The sequence below is a fragment of the Biomphalaria glabrata genome, chromosome 17 (genome assembly GCF_947242115.1).
Source record: "Biomphalaria glabrata chromosome 17, xgBioGlab47.1, whole genome shotgun sequence".
Taxonomy (NCBI): Eukaryota; Metazoa; Mollusca; class Gastropoda; family Planorbidae; genus Biomphalaria; species Biomphalaria glabrata.
Genome location: NC_074727.1, coordinates 6,310,564 through 6,337,934, shown reverse-complemented (window position 1 = coordinate 6,337,934; position 27,371 = coordinate 6,310,564). Strand labels below are relative to the sequence as shown.

The window sequence follows — 27,371 nt, the reverse complement described above, 5'->3', positions numbered from 1 at the left end:
CATGGAGGGCTCTGGCCTGCTTTAACACATCCTTCCATTCAGATCTCTCCTGGGCCTTTCGTCTCCACACCCTAACCCCAAGCTTCTGCTTCCACGTCATCTATCCATCGCATTCGGGGTCTGCCTTTGGGTCGCCTGCCTTTTGGTTTTTGCCTGTATACGATTTTCGCCCCTCTGTTGTCTGACATTCTTTCAAGGTGACCTGCCCAACGTAGTCTGTTCTTTTTTATTTCGTTCACTATTGGTGGGTCTTCATATAATTGATATAACTCATGGTTAGTGCGTGTCCTCCACCCTGTTTCATCCTGTTACAAGTGGAAAACTAAACTAAAATGAGGAAAAGCGTTTTTTGGTGATGCTGAGCTCAAGAAATAGTGACTCCATTCCAGCCTTGCGATCCATGGGGGGGGCATGTGTATCTCCGACGGTTATCATGGGTGTCACACTGTCATGTGGTTAACACAACGACCAACCGCCCTTTTCCCAACTACTTTTAGCTCCTTTTAGAGTTGAGTGGACTCTAGGATGTTTTAAAAATCCAGAAATTTAAAATCCAGTCTTCACCGGGATTCGAACCGAGACCCCTCGTTTTGGGAAGCCAAGCGCTATATATCAGCCACCACGCCCGAAACAATATAACATTTTTAAAAAAGCCTATCCCTAGTGAACATTCCATTTCAACGTGTCATGTGAATCTATACAGTATGTATGCGTGAGGCTACCGACCCAAAGATTTTTGAATTTTTAAAAAATCTTATTCGGACAATCCAGCAAGAGCGGTCGATAACTACCGTGGAGTGAATATGTGTGTTTCTGATAGAATCATTAAAGCTGTATATATTTGTAAAAAATACATTCTCAAACAATGCTATTCTTGTCGATAGGAAACAGTAAGAATAACAAGCGAATTTCAATTTGATATTTAGCATCATTGTTTATTTCTGATCTAGTTTGATGACAGTAAAAGGTTGATAGCAAAGAGAAACATGACCAATGTCAGGAGACTTTATGGATGACAATATTGCCCAGAAATAACTCGACAAGATTCAATGTATCAGCTACCAAAAAGTAGTAGGCCTAGTTCAGAAAAAAAAAATTGATTTCAAAGTATGAAAAGTTTGTAAGTAGCGAAATTCAGAAGTGTAGATTCACGACACCAGTTACTTGGCAGAATTTTTGTCACTGGTTAACATGCATGACTTAATGCATGACGCGTAGGACGTATAATCATCTTCTTTTTTGAAGTAACGTCTGTATTATATAAGAAGAAGAAGACTCCTTGTCAATACAATGATACCTACTATTACCTACGCTTGTCATTATAACAAAGCTTCTATCAACTTTGTCGGTCTGGTAGAAATCTTGTTCACGTCATTTCTTCCACTTCCTAGTCTCGGATCAAGTTGAAACTTTGCAGCTGAATCAATCGATTCGATTAATTCATTCTGTTAATACAGCGGCACTGGTAGCTAAGGGGAGATAATACTATGATAGAGAATTAGGCTGGCACAGTCCCAACATGACTAATAAGCGATCACACCAAAACTTTTGTTATAACAAACATCAACTTCAACACCTATTTTACAAATAGGTTCATTTCGTCTTGTTGGCAAAGATGGAACTAGGGTTTGGATTCCAGAACCGAGATATCAGTGATTCAACCTCTAAGACATTAACCAGCACTACCTTCCGATGCAATCCCTAAATAGAGCCAGTTTGTAAGTTTCTTTTATTGGATAGCGCAAAAGTTTTTTTTTTTTTTTTTTTTTATATCAACTCAATCTGTCTGTCTGGTAAAAAGTTTGTACACGTTATTTCTCCCACACCCAATCTCAGACCAAACTGAGATTTAGCACAATTATTTCTTTTATCTGACAACATAAGAATCAATAAAAAGAATAACCAATTAGCGTGCCAATTAGTTAATTTCCATCGGTAATATATTATTGTGTTTGGTATCACCAACAAGGGAAAGAAGTTATAATTAACTGACTTGGTAGAGGCTGAATTTATAGGTCGTCGTCAGAGTCTTAGTGAACACAAACCTGAAAAATAGGACGAGACTGTAGAAACAATAGAGAACTATACAATCTTAAATGGTCATAAGCTGTCCATTAGCAGAGTGGTTAACGTGTTGGCATGAGAAGTTAGAGAAGGCTTGAGACATAGGATCGAATTAAGCTCGTTACCCCTTTTTAATTTTTTTAATTATAAAAATTCTTTTTTTTATTGCTAGTCTAGATCTATCATAAATGTAATTATAATATAAGCTTGTTTTTTTTTTTTAAGTATTTTTAAAAAGTATATTTTCTTGTTTAATTAATTTTAAATACTTTTCTTGATAAATTTCAAGTCATCAGTCATATATTTTTTTTGAAAATAAACATTTGACTTGTTCTAAAGCTTTTCAATCTACCAGGTCGCTTATTGCAAATCACGTGGAAGCAGACGATGTTGAAGATGTCATGACTGCATCGCTTCACTGGCCCATCGGGAAGAACTTCTTGTCTCCCTGCACTGTTCTTATAGTTCAACAAACTGGGGCGGGGGGAGGGAGATTATCCTTTATGGAATTATTTAGTGTACGAGCCCTCGAGACAAGAGCTTCTTATGTCCGTCTCACCTCCTAAGCAATACTATTTGTTATCATCATGTCTCCTTGACGCCTATCTCTTGATGTTAGAAGCGTGTTATTATAACCCTGAATTGCACACCGCCATCCAAATTAGTGCATTCGGTGCGCTCTAACCTGTGCACTGTTAGAGACTAGACTTAGAAGGATGTTGACATGGTAGGAACAAGGGAGTTCTGCCTAAGTCAATGATCTGTGTTTTTAATGACCTGTAAAAAAAGACCTGTCTCGTTGAGTTGCCTTCCTTAAGTAATAATAATAAGGATTGCCTTCGACATCGAAGACTAATGAGGAATGCAGTATTTCCTATGGCTACGCAGCCCTAGCTGTGACCCAAATCCATGACGCGTAGGATGTAATCATCTTCTTTTTTGAAGTAACGTCTGTATTATATAAGATAAGACATATTTTATATTAAGTTGGGTATATTAGCATAAGAAAGAAGAAGAACGAGGGTTATGATTTATAGAGTCAGGTTTTCAAGTATTCTATCTGATCGGAGTTTAACCCTAACAAGACGGGCGTTACACTGGCCCACTTGCGTGTACCTGTGATAACTTACCTTCGTTAAGAAGTCAGAGTAGGGTTTAGATAGTCATTACAAGCAAGGAGTATTTAGCTGATATGGTATGCAATCAATAATGACATATACACAATCAATCATGGCAAAGCATGAAGACATTATAGTGACAGGGTATGCCATCAAACATGACAAGCTAAACAGACAAAGACGGCGATGCAAGCACACAATCATGTCAAGGTATACAATCAATCCTGAAATCAATCCTGAAAGCTGGAGACTTTTATTTTTATGACATGAGATGAAATCATGCAGTAAATTTATTTAAAAACAAAACAAATTGGCACGATTGGAACCTGTGGCATACATTTCTGAAACTGAGTTTTTATATGATGGAATATAAACATATCATTCTAAAAAATTAACTAGTGGCCATGACTGTAACCTGACCACTGATTAGGCTTAATAAGTTAGGCTAGGTGGACAAGATTGAGAACTTTTAGGGAATCGCATATCCTTATAGATGTTTGACGGTGTTTGCGTGGTGAGACTCTTGTCCGCAGGCAGTAAAATTTACCTTTAAGATATTTGTAATTTGTCTTGAGTATTTCTTTCTTTCTATCATCAGCTAAATCATTTTTTTTAACTAAAGAAGGTGGGACAAAAGGTAAGAAGAGACTAGGGATTAATTTAAACAAAGCTGGAATTTAAATACAAAATGTATTTTATCAATTTTATTAATAAAACATTGAAAATAAAAAAAAATATATTAAAAAAAAAAGCCAACAACACCCAGATATGTGGGTATTACATTATGAAACTATTACAGCATTTCATAATCAAACAGTCATGTGATACATGAACAATAGCACTGTCACCCAATACATCACACAATCATAACATACATCACACTATCACACAATACATTACACAATACATCATACAATCATAGCACACATCACACAAAAATAGCACACAACACACAATACATTACATTATACATCACACAGTCATAGCATACATCACACTATTACACAATACATTACATTATACATCACACAATCATAGCATACATCACACTATCACACAATACATTGCACTATACATCACATAATCATAGCACACATCACACAATACATTACGCAATACATCACACAATCATAGCACACATCACACTATACATTACACTATACATCACACAATCATAGCATCCATCACACAATACATTACACTATACATCACACAATCATAGCATCATACATCACACAATACATTGCACTATACATCACACAATCATAGCATCATACGTCACACAATACATTACACTATACATCACACAATCATAGCATCATACATCACACAATACATTACACTATACATCACACAATCATAGCATCATACATCACACAATCAGATATTTTCATAATTACAAAATCGTTCACTTTGCTTCGTTTTGTTCCAGTAACTGATTTAGACACAGGGCAGAGTTGGAACACCAAGGAATAGTTACACTTCATTGGATCATAGGTCAGACGTATCTCTGCTTTTAACAGTAGAACTACTACTTTATAGAAGGTCTATTATCTGATATTAGTGAGAGGGTGCCCCATGAAACATTGACACAAATAAGTTCTAGCTTTTACAAAGCTAAAGTCAACTCACTCTGTCTGTTAAAAGGTTTCAACATATTATTTCACCCATTTTCTGAATAAATCGAAACTGCACAATTATTGATTGGCATAGACAATATTTAAATCAATTTAAACATTTAACCAACCAGTCAATTAATTACTGGTAATTAATTATTTTGTTTGATACCAACAAAGGGAAACTAATCCTTCAGTATTTACAGGTGTGGTTAAATATTTTGTTCCTTATACAATTGAATACACTTTTTCCCGCACTCATTCACGGATCATAATGAAATCTTACAGAGTTATTTCTTGTACTTAACGAAACATTTTTGAATTAAAGTATAAAACAATTAGTCAAGTAATTATCTGTAATTTATTATTTTAATTTGATAACAACAAAGGGAAATAAATTCTACATTTTTGAATGATATAGTTGTAAGAGCAGAGTTTTCCCTCTTAGATTAGTGTTTTTTTTTTGTTTGTTTTTTTCTTGCTAGTTGTACATCTCTATAATGACCTTAAACAAACATATCAGAAAGTCAATTTCAGGTGTACAATGAGCTCATGTTTACAGAGGATGTGAACACAATGGTAGAATTTCTAACAAAGTTAACTGCTGTGTGAAAGTTGAAATCTTCGAAGGATATTAGAAAAAAATTAATTCAAAGAGACAGTAAACCACATTAACATGTTACAGGAGACTTGATGTAAGAAATTCAATGACATGGTTCATATCAACAAGTATAGTACACATGTGAATATGCAAAAAAATACATAATGGATTCATTTATTGACATATGTGTTCTTCTTAAATAAATTTTCATTCAGACATTGAAAAATGACATCCGCACACAGGGTAATACAGTAGAATCCTAAAGGCATATATCAGTATAAATATATTTACATAACAAGTAAGAAGTAATCAGCTTACATCAGTTCCGTTTCATTCTTAAAAATCAAATACAAACATGGGCCTTGTTTTAGATCTACATACCAAATTGAAGACTTGGAACAGGGGACAAATACATTATGAAACATTATACTGATGGCTGGTGCTCTGAAGTTTGTTCGAGTAAACCAAAGTGTGGGATCAGTGGCGTGGCTAGGGTGGGGGTGTTCCAAATTTGAAGATCCCCCCAGAACCCCATAGGAGTGTCAACATTTTTTTTTTACCTTAAATATTAACCCAGTGCCAATACTGTTTAAGTTGTTATGTAAATTAGTGACAATGTTGCATGTATTCCACACATTAGACATACATTTATTAAATACATTATCACATGTCATGATGTCAAATGTCAAAATGCAGGGGCCCCCTAAAGAGACCAAACCCCCTGGACCCTAAATCCCTTGCTACGCCACTGTGTGGGATGTGTGGCAGAATTTGTTTGGCTTTCTCACTGAGAGGGGCTAAGTTAGAATCCAGAACTACACTAGTAATTTTGAATTTGACTCGAGCTGTGTTTGATGAACTAAAGGCAGCATGGAAACCTCCTCCAAGATAGCTCTCTACCCACATATCTAGAAAAAAGATTGGACCAAAACTCACAGAGCATGCTGGAGGAGCAAGGAAGACCTGCTATACATAAGCAATAAGAATACAAATGTTGAAGCCAATGTACATAAGATATAGGTTTTAATGTACATAAGATAAAGGTAATTGAAAGATAATATAATATAATATAATCTATACCAAGGAAGTTAAAAAGAGTCAAATAGTCATGTTTTCAAGAATTATATTATTATAAGTAAAAAAAGTAAAGTTCCCCTTTCAGACCTTGCCACCTATAAGGCAGATGCTGTAAAATTCATAAACTATTTATCATCTAGACAAAACAACAAATCAGATTACTTCTGAGACTTCCAGGTCACTGAATATTATGACAAAAATCAATTTTACTATTTGATAAAGGAAGGTAGAGCTACTTTGTTCAGAATCTTAAACCACAGCTGAACATGCCACTCATGAAATGGATAGAATTCAACATTTGGTAAAAAAATACAACAGAATGAACAAAAAAATCAGGAAATTTTTACTAACAAATATTTCCGTTCTTTCAAAACACACATTCATATATTTCAAAAACATATTTAAAAGCATTCTTACTTGTTATGATCGTCAGTTGTATATAGTATATACAATGAACACCATGGAAACTCTGGTAGGTATAATATCACAAAATTTTGGTTTAGTATGTACCCCACAAAGCGGTGGGATAACTGAGCAATTGGTTCTGCAGCATTAAGAGCCAAAGAATGTGATGAGAATCATTCAACCTTCCCTTATGTTGGAGATTAGCTTTTTATGACTTTATAAAACACTATCTAGAGCAGCAAAGATTATGTCAGCAAAATACTAAAGTTTAAGATGTTAACTAATATATATCTGAAGACAGCTTTCCGCCCAATGCGCTGAATGGTGAGGGAGGCCCTAAGTAAGTAATACATATCTAAAGGCGACCTGCAGTGTATTTTTGTTGAATGACTTTGTAGGTTAGGGGTAAACTTGTTTATTGAGAAAGTAAAACATATTGAGAAAATTGGGGGCTAGAGAGTATTTATTGCCTTACACATCACAGATGCAGGGTAACTTTACTCTGATAAGAATTAATGAGAAAGTCCGCTGTGTCAAGTAAAGTTTCGCTATTCAAACACTAAGAGGATTATTTAATTCTAGTAATTATGTCAGTTTTCTGAAACAATTTTGTGGTTTACAACTCAGTAATTATTCTAGAATGGATAACCAAGGAAAGAGAGAGAGAAGTGAATGACAGAGAGAAAGATAAGGAGATGGAAAGAAGAAACAGAGGATTCATCAGGGCAGCAGAATGCTAGTCAGTACACAAAAAGTACATACATTGAAGACAGTCCGTTGAGCAGTTTGCGACTGAATGATAAACCAAAGCACAATTAATCAACAACAACAAAACTGTTCCCATCTCAACATCTTGGTTTGATGCGTATTTGATCTATATTAAAAAATGTGTCAGCTCAATACATTATACATTCTCCTTACATCCCTTTGTGGATCAACTAATTGTCGACAAGGACAAACTGTTTGAGGTTCAGTACAAACAAATAATAGTACTGCAGTACAAAGAATGTGGGCCTAGACCCGATTAAATATCTAATGAACTCACAAGTTGATGAATTGGGATGTGAGGCTAAGTAGCAAGAAAATTAAGGAGTTTGAATCCTGATTCAAACTGAGTTGTGTTACCTTGAAGTCTAAAAGCAGCATCAAAACTTTCTCCCAAATACCCCAGCCCCACACGTTCACAAAGAGATTGGACCATAGCATTCTGTTGAATGAAAGAAGCACTGTACAAAAAGCAATTAAAAAAGAATAAAGTGTATTGCCTATGTATATCCATTATGTAAAGTTGATATTTTGATTTAGACAAGTTTAAACAACTGTTACCAATTAATTTGTTTTAAAATTTTACTTTCTTAACAAAAGATACAAAAAGGAAAAAAAAAAGAGTAAACTAGAAAATGTAAAAAAAAATATAATAAAAAAATCTTAAACTATGTAATTTATACAAAAAATAGTCCAAAATCAAGTCACAAATTAGAAAATTGTTATTTAGAAAAAAAAAATCAATTTAGATTTGGCTCTTCAAACAAATTAGAGTTACAAATATATTGGTGTACAAATCTAATTGTAAACAAAATGGAGGTCACCAAAACTGTGGAATTAAAGATTGGTGGCTACCAGCCCAGTTGATAACAATATTTGTAGATGTTTTATAGATATCTAAGTCCTACATGTTTTACCTAAAGACATAAATTAATTACCTAAGGGCATACATATATTACCAATCGTCTAGCTCCAGATATATTAGCTTAGTCCTCATCTCAAGGCCTACATGTATTGCCCATTCATATTAACCAATATTGGTCTATTACTATACCCACAACATGAAGGAAAATCAATGGCATGGATTCCAAAAAGCAATTAAGTGGAAGTCTCAAACATTCCAATTCAAATTATATTTCCTTCAAGAAAGGGAAAAAATAAAGTTGAAAATGTGACAACAAAGTTCAGCACAGCTAAATTCAGTTCATCTTGGCGTACACGTTTGGTTTTTAATGCTGAGCCTCCATTCTAGAGGTCACTTCAATTATTTTTTTTTTTTTACATTTTCTATGCTCATTCAGGGGCCTGCATTCAGGAATCATAGTACATTGGCGGTGAATTGTTCAAGCTCCGCAGACGTTTGAGCTCTAACTGTCGATAGGATGATTTTTTCTCACAATATGAGTGAGTCGTGCCATCATCTGTTATGAAAAATTCAAAATAATGACAAATTAAGCAGATTAATTTTTATTAAATACTAAAAACTATTGAACGAAGATAAAAACAAAACAAACAAGTAAAAGAAAGCCAACTGGTATGAAAGTAGTTTACTCTTGTACAGCTCTGGGTCAGTCAGACTCTAACATCAAAACATTACAAGCTCTTAATTTAAAGCACATTGACTTCAGTTACTTAGCATTAATCAAAATGAGATTATCATTGTAATTAAAATACTTTTTTTATATGAGGGTAAATTGGTATATGAGGGTAAATTGGATCTTTGACAACTTCTTTTCTAATCTTTAGTAGTTGTGGATTTCCTAGAGTTCATGTAGCTGTTGGATTTTCCAGCTTGTTTTTCAAATGCATTCTAATAGTAAGTGTATACAGTATGCACTGTTTGATTGTAATAACTAGGACATGATTTAGGAATCCTTTAACTAGCTCTTTTACCTATGAAAATATTTTATTTAAACATAATAAAAATCATAGACATCAAATTGTGTTGTGTTTTGAATGTCTCAAAATTAAAATTGATTATATCCTAGTTCAAACTTCCCACAGGATAGCGGAGGATGTTAGTGTGCACTGTTTGAACCTGTGACTATAGAGATGACAGACCAGAGTATGTGTATTATTGGATGGTAGTACACTAACACTATGCATTAAGTCCCTTTTAATCATTGAAAAAAATAATTGGTTTATGTGTTTGCATATAATATGCCTATAGCCTATTTCATTAGCATTTATTTGTACCTACTATGAGCACAACACAGAGATGATTGTAAAATAGAATAGACATTAGAACATTGAGTATGGAAAAAATTAACTGTTTTTAAAACTATGCTTTGAATGGCTAACTAACACGTTGCTCTACTTACTTTGATTGGCTTAGAATGACTAACCTACAGATTGCTTCTGTTGACAGGCTTAGAATGACTAACATATAGATTGCTTACTTTGACAGGCTTAGAATGACTAACCTACAAATTGCTTACTTTGACAGGCTTAGAATGACTAACATAGATTTCTTACTTTGACAGGCTTAGAATGACTAACCTACAGATTGCTTACTTTGACAGGCTTAGAATGATTAACCTACAGATTGCTTACTTTGACAGGCTTAGAATGACTAACATATAGATTGCTTACTTTGACAGGCTTAGAATGACTAACATATAGATTGCTTACTTTGACAGGCTTAGAATGACTAACCTACAAATTGCTTACTTTGACAGGCTTAGAATGACTAACATAGATTTCTTACTTTGACAGGCTTAGAATGACTAACATAGATTTCTTACTTTGACAGGCTTAGAATGACTAACATAGATTTCTTACTTTGACAGGCTTAGAATGACTAACATAGATTTCTTACTTTGACAGGCTTAGAATGACTAACATAGATTTCTTACTTTGACAGGCTTAGAATGACTAACCTACAGACTTACTTTCAATGAAAACCTACAAATTGCTTCTGTTGACAGGCTTAGAATGACTAACATATAGATTGCTTACTTTGACAGGCTTAGAATGACTAACCTACAGATTGCTGATATTGACAGACTTAGAATGACTAACATAGATTTCTTACTTTGACAGGCTTAGAATGACTAACCTACATAACTGTGTTTGGTATCTGTTGTGAAGGAGTGGATGAAAGACTTCCGAAATCTATTGGCACGTTTCCTCAGGTTGCCCAGGAAGGGCGCTGTGGACAAGGTGTAGATAACTGGATTCATGGCAGAGTTCAGAGGAAGTACAAATACTGCAATCCAGGCGTAGACCTGCCAAACACATTAGGTGATTAAAATACATGTGATTAAAATACAAGATATATTCCAAATTAAAAGAGTTTAAATGATTGTAAAAGTAATGCTTGAGTAATTTTAATATTTGTTATCTTAAAAAGGCACTATCTCTACATAACAAAATACGAATCTATAATACAAACGTTTAGTCTGTCCTTCTATACGGTTCAGAAACTTGGAAAGTCACTAAAACAAATATGGAAAAGCTCCAGACTTTTGTTAACAGATGCCTACACCGGATATCAGGAATTAGGTGGCCAGAAAAGATAACTACTATCGATTTGTGGGAGAGAACTAGACAAAAGCCCATAGCCCAAGACATCACAAAACGAAAATGGAGCTGGGTAGGACACACCCTGCAAAATCCAGCTACCAATGTTGCAAGGCAGGCACTTGACTGGAGCCCACAAGGAAAGAGGAAAGTGAGCAGACCCAAGCAAACCTGAAAGAGGTCAGTCATCAGTGAAGCTGAGGGTACTGGAATGACATGGGAGACAGATGAAGAAAGCTGATCAGAACCGATTTCAGCGGAGAGGTGTAGTTGCAGCCCTATACTACCCTGGGAGTACACAGGATTAAGTAAGTAAGTAAGTATCTTAAAAAACCTAGGCTGTTATGTTGGCATTCTATACATAACATGGGGCTTGCTCGCCAAGTGACGCTGAGTGGAGATAAAAGAATTATAGATTTTATATTCATGTTTTGGATTGACAGACATGGCTGGAGTGACCCAGTTTAATGAGAATATCAACAACACAAAGTAGAGAGACCTTTTATTCTCATGTGGTGAGCCAAACAGAAAGAAGTCCCTAAAAAAGTCCAGCCATTGATTTCATCTACCCTTTTTCTGTCTAACATCATTAGCGCTTTTACATTACACTCTCATAGCTCCTACTTCATCCTTTATTCTATTCAAACCACTGGTCCTCTCCCCTTTCCTAGCAGCTTATCACCCCCAACCTTTTTACAAAGCTTATATATAACTCTGTCTGTCTATCTCTAGTAAAAAGTTTGAACATGATTTTTCTCCAATTTCACATTCTCAGATCAAGTTAAAACTTTGCAAAAATATTCATTAGCCTGACAAATCATAAAAAAATTAACCAATTAGTTTATTAATTATTAGTGATTAATTATTTGGATAATATCAAAATAAGGGAAATAAATGCTATTTAATGCGAGATGTGTATGTATATATGGATCACTGTTATGTCTTGACATGTATTTTCTCCAACTTCCCATTCTCGGATCAAGTTGAAATTTTGCATAATTATTCATAGTTGAAAACAATACACAGATCAATCCAAAAATTTACCACTTAGTTAATCATTAAGTACTAAGACAGGTCTGACGATACATCGACAAATATACATACGAGAAAAAAACAAGGTTAACCGTATGATTAGAGACGCAAAAGCTAGTCATATTCGACAAAAAATCGAAAATTCTGATTCTTCAAAGGAGCTATTCAGGATCACCGCTGAAATGTTAGGGGGATCAAATAACGAACGTTTGCCGTCATCTATCCCATTATCTGAACTTCCTGATTCCTTCAATAGATTCTTCATTGGGAAGATTGAGCAGATTAGAAATGACATGCCATCCCTCTCATCACAGCTTGACCACTCTCCAATTTTTCAAAATACTCCTTTTTGCGAGTTTCAGCGTGTATCTGAAGATTATGTCAAAAGTACTATTTTGAAGATGCCAAATAAGTCATGTGACCTTGATCCCATTCCAACCTCCTTGCTCCTTGAATGTTTAGATGAGCTTGTACCTACAATTACCAACATTGTGAACTCTTCACTGACTTCAGGCATTGTACCACAGCAATTTAAGCATGCACTTGTCAGGCCCTTATTAAAGAAATCCAGTCTTGACCCGGAATGTCTAAAAAACTATCGCCCGGTTTCAAATCTTCCCTTCCTGTCAAAGCTTCTGGAGCGCATCGTGTTAGTGCAAATTCTTTCTCATCTTGAACAGTACTGTCTCTTGGAAGAATTTCAATCTGCATATAGGAAGTGCCGTAGCACAGAGACAGCAGTGGTCAGGGTACTAAACGACTTACTTCACTATTCCGACAAAGGCCACATATCAATTCTTTCTATGCTGGACTTGTCCGCAGCCTTTGATACGCTAGACCATGAAATTATGATGACCAGATTCTCTGCAACTTTTGGTTTAGCAGGAGTCGTCCTAAAGTGGCTTGGATCCTACCTGACGGAACGCACCCAAAGTGTCGTTGTTAGCGGGACGGAATCAACAAGCTTACTTTTGAAGTACGGAGTACCCCAAGGATCAGTTCTAGGCCCAGTACTGTTCACTATGTACACATATCCACTCAGCGGTGTCATACGGCCAACCGACATCTTATACCATTTCTTTGCCGATGACTCACAGTTATACGATTCATCAGTACCCTCAGAGGTGTCGCATCTGGCAGAGAAAATCAGTAGTACCGTTGCAAGGGTGAGCGATTGGATGGTTGAAAATAAACTCAAGATGAACGAAGACAAGACAGAAATAATTAAGATTGGCACTAGGAACAATGTCTCAAAAGTTGAAAGCACAGATTCTCTCTTTATCACGAACTGCCATGTTCCTTTTGTCCATGTAGTGCGGAATCTTGGAGTTTTCTTCGACTCAACACTATCTTTCGACCCACACATAAATCAGCTCTGCAAAGGTCTTTATCTGCAGCTGCGCAGATTAGGCCAGATCCGACCATATTTAACAACGGAGTCAACAAAAACGCTAGCTGTGGCATTCATACTCTCCCGCCTTGACTACTGCAACGCCGTGCTAGCAGGTATACCTGATGACAAAATAGCCAAGCTGCAACGTATACAGAACAACGCCGCTCGAATAGTCATTAAAAAAACTAGACAAGATTCTGCTACTACGCTCTTGCGCATGCTCCATTGGCTTCCCGTGAAAGCGAGAATCGATTACAAGGTCGCCACACTTTGTCATCAGTGTATATATAACAATGAGATGCCCTTGTACCTTAGCGAACTGATTACTCCATATGTCCCCCAGAGAACCCTGCGCTCAATGGACTCAACGCTTTTAGTAGTGCCACGTTTCTCCCTCAAAAGCTACGGTCTGCGTGCTTTTTCAGTTCACGGACCAAAGGTTTGGAACTCACTCCCCATTGATCTCAGACAGACAACATGCTATACCACTTTTAAGAAGAACATTAAGACCTACTTGTTTAAAACTTTTTTAGATTAACTGTTATTCTAGCAATTGTGTTTATGTTTGTAATGTTGTTACAGCGCCTTGAGCCTACATTTTGTTTGTTAACAGCGCTTTATAAATAAAATTATTATTATTATTATTACTAATTAATTGATTGTAAATGGCAGTAATTAGCAGTTCTTTCCTTTAGATAAGCTTTGGTTTTAAAAGTATTCTTTTTTTCTATTGCTTATTTCCTTCCCCAATTGTCTAGAAAGTGAAAGAAAGGGACATAAAAGAGTGCACACAAGAAAACCCAGCACTAACTTATGAGCTGAATAGGACCACTTGAAGGTGTCAAGAAGACAATGTTTCCACTAGGAGTAAGCTGAGATACAAATGTGTTTCACAGAAACTGGACCTAAAAGTAGCTTTTCTAATTGGCTCTGAATAAAGGGATCATCACCTGGTCATCTGCTCTAGTGCCAGCCAAGGAAATAAACCCCAAGACAATGATGGGCACCCAACAGCAGAAGTCAGTCATGACAATCAGTGTCATACGTTTGGCCATGGCAGAGTCTGTTTTACTTTCAGCACATCTGGAGACAGAAATAAAAATGAAATGAATTAAAGTATAAACAGTAAAAGATAGGATTTAATATCACTGCACTACCAGAAGTTATACATATATACGTACTGATTATAACAAGCATGTTTATTGTTAGTTCATCTGGGATTCAACATAATAATACTTTCAAAATGAATGACTCTTTGGATTCGCTGGTCATGAAAAAGCAATAACTACTTTTATAAAAGACAAATCTGGCAAATTGTGCAATAACATACCGTGATACCTGACTTGGACAAAAACTTTACATGGTAAAGAAATAAGTGAGAGCCACAAAGAAATCCAGACACATCAGTAATAATCAAAACAAGATTCATTTTATTCCAAAACATCAAGGTATTTAGATCAGCTTAAGTTTAGTTTTCTGGTTTCTATGTCCAACAGAATTATTGAATGTTATATGGAAAGCTCTATATACAACTGCACTGCTATCATAAACACCTAAATGGGGCTACTAAATATCTGACTCCTCAACTAAAAATCTGGTCTCCACAAAGGATTGCCTCTAAGATTTTTTGGCTTAACCCTTAAACGCGTGTGATAGTTTAGCCTCTAAACATCAGAATTGTAATTCCATTCATTGTAAAAATTGCTTCTAAGATTTTTTGGCTTAACCCTTAAAATGAGTGTGATAGTTAAGCCTCTAAACATCAGATTTGTAATTCCATTCATTGTAAAACAGCTCAGCACTTTAAGGGTTAACAGCAAGTACTCATTTATTAATTTATGAAATCCAAATCTTACAACACTGTTACTTAGACCTTTAAGATTCAGTAAAATATATAAAAAAAAAAAAAAAAAAAAAAAAAAAAAGCTTAAGCTTATTGCATCCTACATAACTAGTATAATGAAAAAAAAATTCCATTTTCTTATTAGCTATAAGACTAGTAAAAGTCACCTACCTAACTGCACTGCGAGTTTTCTTGGCTACAGAGAACATCCAGAGATATGAGGAGGCAATCAGAAGGAATGATACAAAATTTAAGACAATGAAAACACCAACAGAATACTCCCACCCTGAGCGCTTGTCTGGTGTTACATGGAGAGCCAGGCACACCCCAGAGCGGCCGTAGAAATTCTGAAAAGAAATAAAAAAAAACATGCAACTGAAATGTTTTCTTTATAAATTAAATCTTATTTTTAAAATGAACTTCACCCATAAGGATAATTAATGGCTCCTTTGTATTGAGTGAGTAGATCATGTGATTGTTTAGCAGGAATATGGACTAAGAGATTATCTCAGATGGTCTTTCAATGTGAGTCTCATTTATTAAACCTCTCATCTTTTTGAAGTTGGCTGATATATCTGTAGTTTCCATTTTTATAATTATTCTCTAATCTATTAGGAAGAATCAGCCCACAACTGAGCATACAGTAAGAAGAAGATATTAGAATCAAACAAAAGAAGAACAAATGGTGGGTTATAGCATGTACATTTGTAAATATATATTGTAATAACTTAAGGGAGACAACTCAACAAGGTATATGGTGTTTATTTACACCGAGACATGAAAAACACATAGGACATCTGCCTTGAGCACAGCATCTTCATCTCGGCTCTAGACTTGGGCAGAAATCGTTCCTTTCTTCCCTAATGTCAACATCTTTCCTAGCCTAGTGTCTAATAGTGAGCACCTTCTGCACTATCTTGGATAGCACGTGCATGGCAAGGTTATAACAATATATATATATATATTTTTTAAATAGCTTTTATATAGCACAACTTTCATGCTAATAGCATGCTCCAACCTTATTTGTGGACCAATGGGGGGAGGGGTATCTGGGAGAAACTTTTCTGTGTTGCCTTTATGTGCTCAGTAAACAAGTCGGGTGTCAAACCTCGTTGAACTTCTTGGCCACAAATTCCACAATTACATTACAAATAGATTTACATTAAATAATATTGAATAAACATAAAAAAAAAAACTACTAACAAAACAATGAACAATTGATTATGACTCTTTAATAGCACATCAGTAATTTATAGAGAAGCAGAAGACTAAATGAAAAAATAATCGTCATTCTGATTCCTTTTTTAAAAACGATCTGATTTGCTCCTTACCTCGAAGTAGCCAAACCCTAGCAGTGGGAGAGCAGCCAACACAAAGACCAGGAACCACATAAAGCTCATCACAACGCTTGCCTGCTTCAGACCAAGTCTGGCTCTCCGCAAAGGGAACAGAATACAGACTAGACGATCTAGTGTTATAGTGGTCAGTGTCAGTACTGATAACTCTGGGTAAGAAAATAAACAAAACATTGTCAGAACGTATTTCCGCATCTATTGGTGTATGGGGGGGAATGAAGGGGTAGAAGTGATTCATTCACAAATAGTTTTTTTTTTTAAATATCCCTTGCCCAATTTAAATGTTCTAGATCTTCTCTAGGCAGGAGTTTGATTTTAAAAAAATAATCATGACTATAAATTTGTTTGAAGTGCTATAATTTATTATTGACTTTCAATAAATGCCAAGATGTTTAGAAGAGAAGTTTGAGTGGACATTTAAAATACATAAAACACATTTCACTATTACTAGCACCAAGCTAAAATAGAAATCTTAACATAGGTGGTACATCATTTTTATTTTCAATTTTGTGTGTGTGTATGTGTGTGTATCAAATTAAGTTTCAACCGAAAACTGGTCAGTTGATTCTTTCCATTGCCATGTCATGGGTTCCAAGAGCTATAGGTAAAGATGTCAGTTTTACTAAATGCACATCATAAACTAATGAAAGTTGCTAAGTATTCCATATCAATTGTAAGTTTTTGTTTATTTTTGAAATCCAGAAAAGATAGAAAAAGTTCATTGACTTTTATTCACATTATTGACATCTTTGATGTAAAATTTCATGTATCATCTACGACAGTGCCAAGGTGTTTAAAAGTTTGCACAATGTCCTCTCCAAATACAGACCAAGACCATTTACTTTCTCTTCTAAAAACAAGAAACCCATGCCTATTGTAAACTCTGGATCTACATCATGCTGAGACACTTACACAACCAGTAACACTGTCAAGAGTTTGAAACTCACCACTAGAGAAAGTGGAAACAAAGCCGGCAAACTGACAGAAACCACTTTGTTTCCAGACATCTGCATACGTCACATAGACCCCTCTGTACAGGGTATCAGCCACAGCTATAATTAGCATGTAAAGCCCCATGAGGAAGTCTCCAATGGCCAGGTTGGTGATAAGGAAGGAATGAACCTGGAAATAAAATAATAATTATTAATAATAAAAAAAATCTTACTTAATGAATGAAAACTTAAGAGATGAAATAATTTCAAATGAAAAGTGATATTTAAAAAAACATGCACTTTTAATGACTTACCTTTCCGCCCCTAAAATCCCGCATTCTCCAAATGATAACTACGAAGTTTCCAATAATAGCAACGGAACCCAGCACCCAAATGCTTATTCTCAGAACATGATTAGACATCAAGTCCTCACATGAGGAGAACTCATCCTGTTTGGGGGAACAGTCCACGCCCTCTGGGGCTATACAACAGAAGGTGAAACTGTCAGTTTCTCTAGACACAAAAAAAATCAACAAAACAAAACTTTAATCCAATGTGAAAACATAATCTATATTTTTTAACTTAGGGTAAGTAAAAGAATTCATTCAAAAAATCTTTTTCTACCAATTTGTAAAAAAAGTTTATGTTTATGCCTTTAAAAATATGGCGTATACAGGAAGCAAAAAAAATTATTTTTTTTAAAGCCTGGTTAAGAATGCATTTCAATATTAATCATGTCAAATAAGCAAGTTCTCCAGCCATGGCAAAGTATTTTAAAAGCTAAGATTAATTTCACTTGATCTGTGAAACTATGTGAAATGGTGAACATTTCCTTAATTTTGAAGATTACTATGTCCAATATTAAGAAAATGCATTTATTTTACACCAAATGTTTTGTTAGAAACTCATAAAAGCTATTGCTTGCAAAATAGTAAATATCTTGAAATTTTAAAATTAATTCTGAAAAGATTCAAATGGTTAGTAAGTAAAGTTACTTTTTCAGTACTTGTGGTCTATATGGCAGATATTGTAAAGGTCATCTTTTTCTGTGGCCTACGGTTACAGAGGGTGTCATGTAGCCAGCACAATGACCAATGCCCTTTACCTTTCTCCAACTAATGTCATGCACCCATTAGAGATGGGTGGACTCAAAGGCACCTAAAGATCCCAAAATTAAAAATTCCAGGATTTAAACCCAGGACTCCCGGCTCAGATGCCAAGCGCATTACCACTCAGCTACAGCTCTTCCAAATGGTTAGCGGTTGATGGATTATAACTCCACAGCAGAGTAATTTTGACAAATAAACAAAAACTCTGATAATGAAAATAGTCAATATGAAGACTTTTAAATGTACAGATGGTGGCATGTATGTAGTATGCAAAACAGCAGGGCTTTTGCAAGAGAAGAATTGAGCCTCTCACACCCTCACTTCAAAAGGAGTTTGATGATGAAATGTACAGATTGAAATGTATGAAGATTTACAAACAAGTTTCTATTTCTTTTTTCTTCAATGTTTCAGAAGTTCCTTCAGAATTGAGGATTATTACATCCCAACCCAGACGCCTGCAGGACAGTGGAGAATGACAATGGGCAGGGTTCGAACCCAGGACCATTAAGATGACAGTCCAAGTCCAAAGCACATACAACATGAACAGCAATTATCCTGACTGAATATTTTAAATTTCAATAGTTATTTTAAAAAAGGACATTTTTAGAGCTGTGAATCCTAATAAAACAATATATTTATTGATTTACAACTATCAACAACAAACTAAAATGGAATGAACGCTGTCAAAACATATACAAGAAAATTCAACATCTCAGAAAGCTAAGAAAATTTAACATAGGCAAAACAATAATCAAACTTTTCTACACAGCAACTATCAGCAGTCTAATCAACATTAAACCACTGTTACATAAGATCTGAACAAAGTGGTCATCTCCTTTCCATTAGGACTAAAACAGAAAGATTTAAAACCTCCTTTATCCTATTTTCAATCAGAGTGTTACAAGATCAGCTGTCGTCATCGAGAAGTACATGGAAGTCAAACTCATAAAGTGCTGGTTGTGAATGTGTATGTGTTTTGTGAGTGAATGTTATTCCAATTTTTCATCCATATTATTTTTGTAAAGCAGTTACGCTGAGGTTGTCAATTGTAGTCAAACTGAATTACCATTTGATTGGATCAATAAAATTATCTTATCTCTCTTATCATATCTTATTTACTTTAGAGTTACATACATTTTTGCAAGAGTGGGTAGTCCCATAAAGACTTTCTCTCCAATATCACGGATCATGTTATGTGTCAGGTCACTGGGGAAAAAGGAATTAGACAAAAAAAGTGAAATTTGATTTGCATTTAAGAGCTTCATAAAAATTTGTATCATACTTAAGAGACCAAATATAAAACAATAATATTTTTTCTCACTATATAAGCTCCTATGAATGACATGTAGCTTAGAGGCCAAAACCGCTTGGCTAAGGCTTGGCCACCTAACATGGGGGATTGAGTTCAAATCCAGACTTAGAATTATGTTTGCTGAGTGCCTAAAGGCAGCATGGAAATCTTCTTCCAGATACATGCCCCACTCAACTCAAATACTTGTCTACAAAAGAGAGATTAGACCATAGCACACTGAGCATGCTATAAGCATGAAGGAAATACATCAAATCATTGTGATCATTTATAACTTCAACAAAAAGTTCATTTTTTTCCAAGAGGAGTTTTGCATTCCCATAATGCTGCTTCAACGTAAGGCAAAGAAGTAGATGTTTAGCTGTATCCATTAGAGAAGAAAGTACAAGGGGCAGATATATATATATATATGTTCTTCACCATGGGTGACCCGATCAAAAGGTTTTGAGAACCACTGACAACTTCCTCCTAGGTTGGGCCACTCATTTGTGAAGTTTTATTTGGCTTTGTTAAGGATTGTCATAAGGATTTTTTGCTTTAAAAAATAACAAAAAAAAGGGGGGGGGATGTTACACATGTATTGAAGAATTGAAGAGGTCCAACCATGGCCAGATAAAAACACAGACAAAGAAATGTGGATGAAAGGAGGTGTTATAAAGGACACACATAGCATCCCACAAATCTATGGGGGAAAAAAAATGGTTTGGTGAGTAAAAGTTACTTGCAGGAAAAGTAGATCATTTTAGGGATGAATACATTGGAAAGGAAAATGTATATAACAAAATATAGTTTAAGCCAGTTGACATGAAACTACTTACATTGTATGAATGTTCATCAGAGAATTGAAAGCGCCATTCTCAATAGATCTGATTCTATTTCTGGTTAGATTGCTAAATGTAAAACAGATTTATATACACATTTAAACAGATATATATATATATATATATATATACATTTATAAGATTATGGAAAATACAAGAGAATACTTCTGGTTCTGTTTAAAAAAAAATTATATTTAACATAAATAATATCCACTTTTGTCATTACACTACCTATATAGGTATTGTTAGAGAGTTAGAATCTACAATTAACTTTTTAAAACAAGTTGTTAATGAACATTATTAATATATTAATTCCCGGATTTTCTTTGCAAACTAAGACATTAACATACTATGTGATTAAATCTTTCAAAGTTGTACAGAAATTAGACACTTAAGTGTTAAGTGTATTTTTTACAATGATTTCTTTGGTGGAAACTACACTACGATTTTCTAGGATTAAAGAAGGTACCTACCTAATAACTAATATATCATTTTATAAAGATCTATGAGACTATGCAAATAAAAGAGTTTCAAAGTCACTAGCACAATTTTGAAAACAAAAATATGCATTTAAAACTAATCAAATATGTTTTTTTCACAAGAATCACACCTTAATCATATTAGTTTTCCAAAAAAAAAAACATTTATAGAGGAATCAGTATTAAGAATTTAATTTGATTATAGAATAAGATTTTAATTTTTTAAGCTTTTTAAAAAATATAGTTCAATAAGATATTGATTTCTCAAAGTGTTTTTGGTCACGCTGGTCATTACATTTTGTGTTGCTAACAATTTTTAATAGGCTTTCAAACATATTAAAATCTTCATTATAAAGTTATAAAAAAAATAATTTTATAATAGTATAATAAAAAATAAGAGGTACAGTTACATATTTTCAACACAGAAATAAGTTTAGGCTTTTATTGGAAAATACTTTTGCTGATTCTGTCGCTAGCATTTGTTTTAAATTAAAGAGTTTGTCAAAATTAACCAAAAGATAAACATCTTAATGAGACTCACAGGACTGTAACCTCTCTTAGGCCTTTGAACATATTCTTGTACAGATGAGTCAGCCTTTGACTTCCCAAGTCTCTGTAAGAACAATTTGTAGAGCATTAAAAAAAATAAATTGGATTGCTTTGAAAGATTTGAAAGAGAGCTTTAAACACATTTTGTGCACGCTAAATATTTAATCGCATCAATACATTTTCTTCTTTTAGCTTCAACTTGAAATAACAAAATAGACTGAGCTTAGGAGGACTTACAAAGTCTTCAGTCTGGTCTGTCCAATAAAGGCATCATCATCAATGTGCTCAATTTTATTTCCATTCAAATGTCTAGAACAAACAAAAACAGTGGTGATCATATCATCAACAATATAAGAACAAAAAAATAATGTATCACCTTATTATCTTATCATCTTTTAAGGATTATATGCATATATTTATATACATTTACTTTCCCAAAATGTATAGTATATTTTTATGGTATCAATCATAGTCTATCTGTTGTTATACTATTTATAACTATTTTAAAGTAATTTACTTATTTTCCTGTACCAAATAGACCCAATAAACCACTGTTACATAAGATCTGAACAAAGTGGTCATCTCCTTTCCATTAGGACTAAAACAGAAAGATTTAAAAACTCCTTCATCCCACTTTTGGTGAGTGTTACTAGGGCATCTGCCGTCTTCAAGAAGTACATAGAAGTCTAATTCATAAAGCGCTAGTTTTTAAGTGTGTATGTGTTTCGTGTGTGAATGTTGTTCGCATTTGCATCTATATTGTTATTGTACAGTAGTTACGCAGAGGTTTTCAATTGTAGTCAAACTGAATTTCCATTTGATTGGATCAATAAAATTATCTTATCTTATCTTATTTGTCTGACTTTCCCTTTTGTGTTTGTCCCTAAGTAGATAAATACCTAAAACATAAGTTACTTTAACAAGAAGAGTATATTAATAGTAGGAGGCGTGGTGGCTGAGTGGTAAAGCCCTTGACTTCCGAACCGAGGCTTCCAGGCTTGAATCTAGGTGAAGAATGGCCTTTTATAATTTTGGGATCTTAAGGGCGCTCTGAGTCCACTCAGCTCTAATGGGTACCTGACATTAGTTGGGGAAAAGTAAAGGAGGTAAAGGTGCTTGTCCCATGACACCCTCGTTAACTGTGGGCTACAGAAACAGATGACCTTATATCATCTCCCCTATAGACATCATGGTCTGCAAGAACTTTATATTTTACATATAGGCCTACTAATATTTTTTATTTTTAGTAAAGCGCTTCTCTATGCCACTTTATCATACTCAATGGGTTTTGGTCTCCATACAACTTTAGCATGCTCAATGCATTATTATCAAAATTTTTGTGAAGACTTGACAGAGAAAGTATCTAGAAGAAGAGTTTTATGCTTCCTATAGGCACTTGGCAAATATAAATCTTTAACTAGAAATTCCTAATCCTCATCAAGATTTGAATCCCTTTGTGATGCAAAATTATTCACACCACTTATCCCTATTATGTAAAATCATCTTCAAGTTCCATTATAGATTTTTAATGATTACCAATATTGACTGTTGCTTGTATAGGTAGAAGCTATATATCAAAAAGAAGGTGAGTCTTTTTTATAATTTGTAAAAATACTTCAAATACTATCTAAGCTTTGTAAGTTATATTTTTTTGTTGAAAGTTTAAACTATAGTGTTTTAACATAGTAAATAATTTACAAGTAAATCTTAGTGTTGCTCTAATTTATTTTTACTTTCTCCCTGTTTTGCTTAGATTATTAAATTAGTACTTTATAGTACATTACATTACTGCACTTGGTCACTGACTGACAAGGAATTTTTAAAGAAAGATTTGGATTTACAGTCAACAACTTCAAGTATTTATGTTTCAAGACTTACAGCTGTACAAGTTCAGTTAGACCAAAAAGACTTCCATTCCTCAGTTCCGTCAAATTATTACCCGCAAGGTTTCTAAAAGAAACAATAAAGAAAACAAAGTTACAAACTATACAGTCTGTTTTTTCTACTTACTAAACAAAAAAAAAAAAGATTTCATGGAAGTCTAAAATGATACAAGATATTTTATTTCCCCTAAAAAGAGTTGGGCCCCACAAATTAAAATCCCATCATTGACAATTTGGTTTATAAAATGAGTTAATCTACTCATGAATAGATTCAGATTTATTTCTTACTTATGTACCTCTTTACACACTGATTACATAATTATAGTGGTGAATAAAATACATTGTAATATATTTACTTTTTCATTTATTTATGAAATAAAATGATCTTACAAATAAGTCAGTCTCCACATTGTTTGAAAACACTTGTCAGGTATCTCACTGATGGAATTGAAGCTTAGATCTCTAAAGGATAAGAAATGAACACAGTATCGTAAAACAAAAAAAATGGTGCAATTAATGGTGGGACTAAAATAACGAACACAAGTTTCAGTTTCAAGCAGTATTTCCCAAATTGTGTGGGGTTTGTGAGTTGTTCTATAAACTACTCGAATAATTAATGAGTAGGCTACCATGTGAATGAATCTCTCTAAATATATAAGGAAAGTGTTGAGCTAAATACTCAGAATGTGCGAAGTGTTCTGTTCCAATTGAGAAACACTGGTTTAAAGAATTCTATTTTGTAAAATTGTTTGTTTGAAATATTTAAGTTTTGTTACAATTCTATTAATCTTTTTTTGTAAAAATCTAATAGACTTACAAAGAGGTCACTCTGTCAAAATACACAGGTGAGAATGTTGCATTGGTTAAGTTGATATGATTAATGGAGAAATTTCTGAAAATAGAAAACAAATGTATAAAAACAACAAAGTCTTGATTTGTTAAAAAAAAAAACACACACATACATATATATATATATAACAATTTTTCTGTTGATTAAGGAAGTTTAAGCAAATAAATTGCAGATAGTTCATCATAAAACTCTGAGTGAGGGCTTGAGAGGCTCAAATCCTCTCTTGCAAAAGAGCTGGACAGAAACCCATCTGTTAAGCGTAATACATGTCAAGAACTTGTCAAGGATTTATTAAAAGAATTTTCTATAAATCAAATAAGAACATAAAACTAAAATGTTATTTAACCTTGGTTAGACCAATAATAGAATATGCATCCTCCGTTTGGGACCCCTCAACTCAAGAAAACATTAAGAAACTGAAACAGACACAAAATAGAGCAGTGAGATTCATAACAATCGAATATTCACATTTGACTAGAGTAACACCTTTAGTAAAATCACTAAATTTAGAAAGCCTTCAGGACAGAAGACTCAAAAGTAAAGTAGCAATTATACATAAAACACTGAACCATAATCTTCAAATACAAAAACAAAATTTAATAAAATACTCTGAAAGACACAAAGATAAAGGCACATTCCTCGTCCCATATGCTAGGACAAATTTGTACAAATACTCCTTCTTCCCTAGTGCTATTAGAGCATGGAATGGGTTGCCTGAGCTAGCCAGGAAAACCAGTGACTTGGCAGAATTTAAGTCATTGGTTAATATGCATGACTAAATGCATGACGCGTAGGACATAATCATCTTCTTTTTTGAAGTAATGTCTGTATTATATAAGATAAGATAAGAACTTGTGACTTCCCAGACTTATAAGAGATGGGAATCAGTAAATATAGGCTTGTGTAAAAGAATATGAGACACATTTCCTCTTTCAACATTATAAGATAAGACAATTTTATTGATCCAATCAAATGGAAATTCAGTAGGACTACGATGGTCATAGCTTTGTCTTAATATAAAAGTAATGCTGATATTTTGTGTTACGAAATAATGCAATAAATACTTTTGACTTTTTTTGTCACTTTTAAAATATAAAACAATAATAAATAATGAAAAAAAAAAACCACATTACTTTAAAACTATTGTGTCAGAGTAGGGTCTCTATGAAGACTTGAAATAAATGATATTTTAGAGTGATAGTGTAGTCTTGAGATGACCAATAGTGTTATGATGAGGTAGACTCTTGTTTAAATGGAAAGATGGTCATATGGTATGCATTTTGACTGTTGTTACCATGGTCCATAGTTCAAACCATACCCGCTGCCATCCCGCAGCAGGTTTTGACCCAGGACTTAATAAACTTCATTTCTGAAGGTGCATACAAAACTTAGTAACACAAAACAAAATGTATGCACACATAAAAGTTCAATTTAATAGGATATTCTAGTTTTGTCTTCAGCCTATCAGGTCACCTGTATGCTACCATTGAGGAATATGCAAATAAGTTTCTGTAAAGGTCTGTGTTGGCAACTATTCTTCCGTCTAAATTTTTTTTTGTTTTCTAAAAAAAGCTCATGCCTGATCTCCCCGCCCACCTTACAATGTTGCAGTGAATGCTGTCACAGCAAACATTTTTTTTTCATCTGCATAGTTATATGGTATTCACTTCAAACTGTCATCTTGAAGGTTCTGAGCTCAAGTCTTGCCCTCAGCCAACCCCTGCAGAGGTTTGGACTAGCCTACCACTTAATAGTCTTCATTTCTGAAGGAACTTGATAAATATATAAAACAACACAACGAAACAAAGCTCATCATTCTACAGACGCAACAAAGATTCAGGCATGGCAACAAAGGCCTACATTCACATACAACTTGGTCAGGTCCTCAGTGATCAGCAACGAAGGAACATCAGTCAAGCCGCTCTCATTACAGAACATGCTGTTTCCATGGCAGATACAAAGTTTGGACGAAAATGGACAAGAGTAATCTGAAATATTAATAGTAGAAAATAATAACTAGAAACATTAAAGAAAATAGATATATAAGATGTACATAAGACCACACAAAGGCAAAGAAAGGACCAAACACTGATAAACAATGAAATAAAACAATAATGTGGGATATTTGGTTGAGTGTCTTAAAAAAATAGAACCATTATAGACCATAGATATCTAAAATATACATTAGACTACACAAGAGCAAGCAATGGACCAAACATTGGATAAACAATGAAAATGTAAGATATTTGGCTATTCTTCAAAAATGCTATCAATCAAGGGGTCTACATTTCCCATCCTGATTTGTGATGAGTTGTGTTTGCCAAAAGCCTAGCACAGAAACCTCCCAGATACCTTTAATCTCCAAATGTTCAATAATTTGAGGAACATAAACCAAACAATGAGGACCATGAATAGGAATATGTTGAAACACACAATCCTGGCCTCTCAAGGAACATTGAAAGGAACTGTCACATAGATCTTGTGAGGTTATAAGATATAGTTAATATTTATAGAAATAGATACAGGCTGCCGGTCGGGATAGATATGTTAATTATGGTAGACAGGATATTACAAGATGTATGATGGGGTAAAGTATTAGTGATCATCTCTTAATGAAGTAATGGCCCTGAATGTGTATGGTAGATGTA

At 34.2% G+C, this 27,371-nt stretch overlaps 1 protein-coding gene across 1 annotated transcript in view; it reads right to left on the bottom strand.

The window, feature by feature from the left end:
- Positions 1-3,419: 3,419 nt before the first annotated feature.
- The window catches only part of LOC106080222 (G-protein coupled receptor GRL101-like), a 40,536-nt gene continuing 16,584 nt past the window's right edge, over positions 3,420-27,371 (bottom strand). The window contains exons 14-28 of the mRNA XM_056016198.1: positions 26,594-26,711; positions 24,691-24,765; positions 24,264-24,335; positions 23,869-23,940; positions 22,228-22,299; positions 21,983-22,054; positions 20,960-21,031; positions 19,967-20,038; positions 18,038-18,236; positions 17,739-17,913; positions 16,768-16,940; positions 15,608-15,783; positions 14,544-14,676; positions 10,705-10,873; positions 3,420-9,067 (exon numbers count right to left, since the gene is read on the bottom strand). Coding sequence (XP_055872173.1) covers positions 8,958-9,067; positions 10,705-10,873; positions 14,544-14,676; positions 15,608-15,783; positions 16,768-16,940; positions 17,739-17,913; positions 18,038-18,236; positions 19,967-20,038; positions 20,960-21,031; positions 21,983-22,054; positions 22,228-22,299; positions 23,869-23,940; positions 24,264-24,335; positions 24,691-24,765; positions 26,594-26,711 — 1,760 coding nt within the window. The 3' untranslated portion in view covers positions 3,420-8,957. The remainder of the gene's footprint in view (positions 9,068-10,704; positions 10,874-14,543; positions 14,677-15,607; positions 15,784-16,767; positions 16,941-17,738; positions 17,914-18,037; positions 18,237-19,966; positions 20,039-20,959; positions 21,032-21,982; positions 22,055-22,227; positions 22,300-23,868; positions 23,941-24,263; positions 24,336-24,690; positions 24,766-26,593; positions 26,712-27,371) is intronic.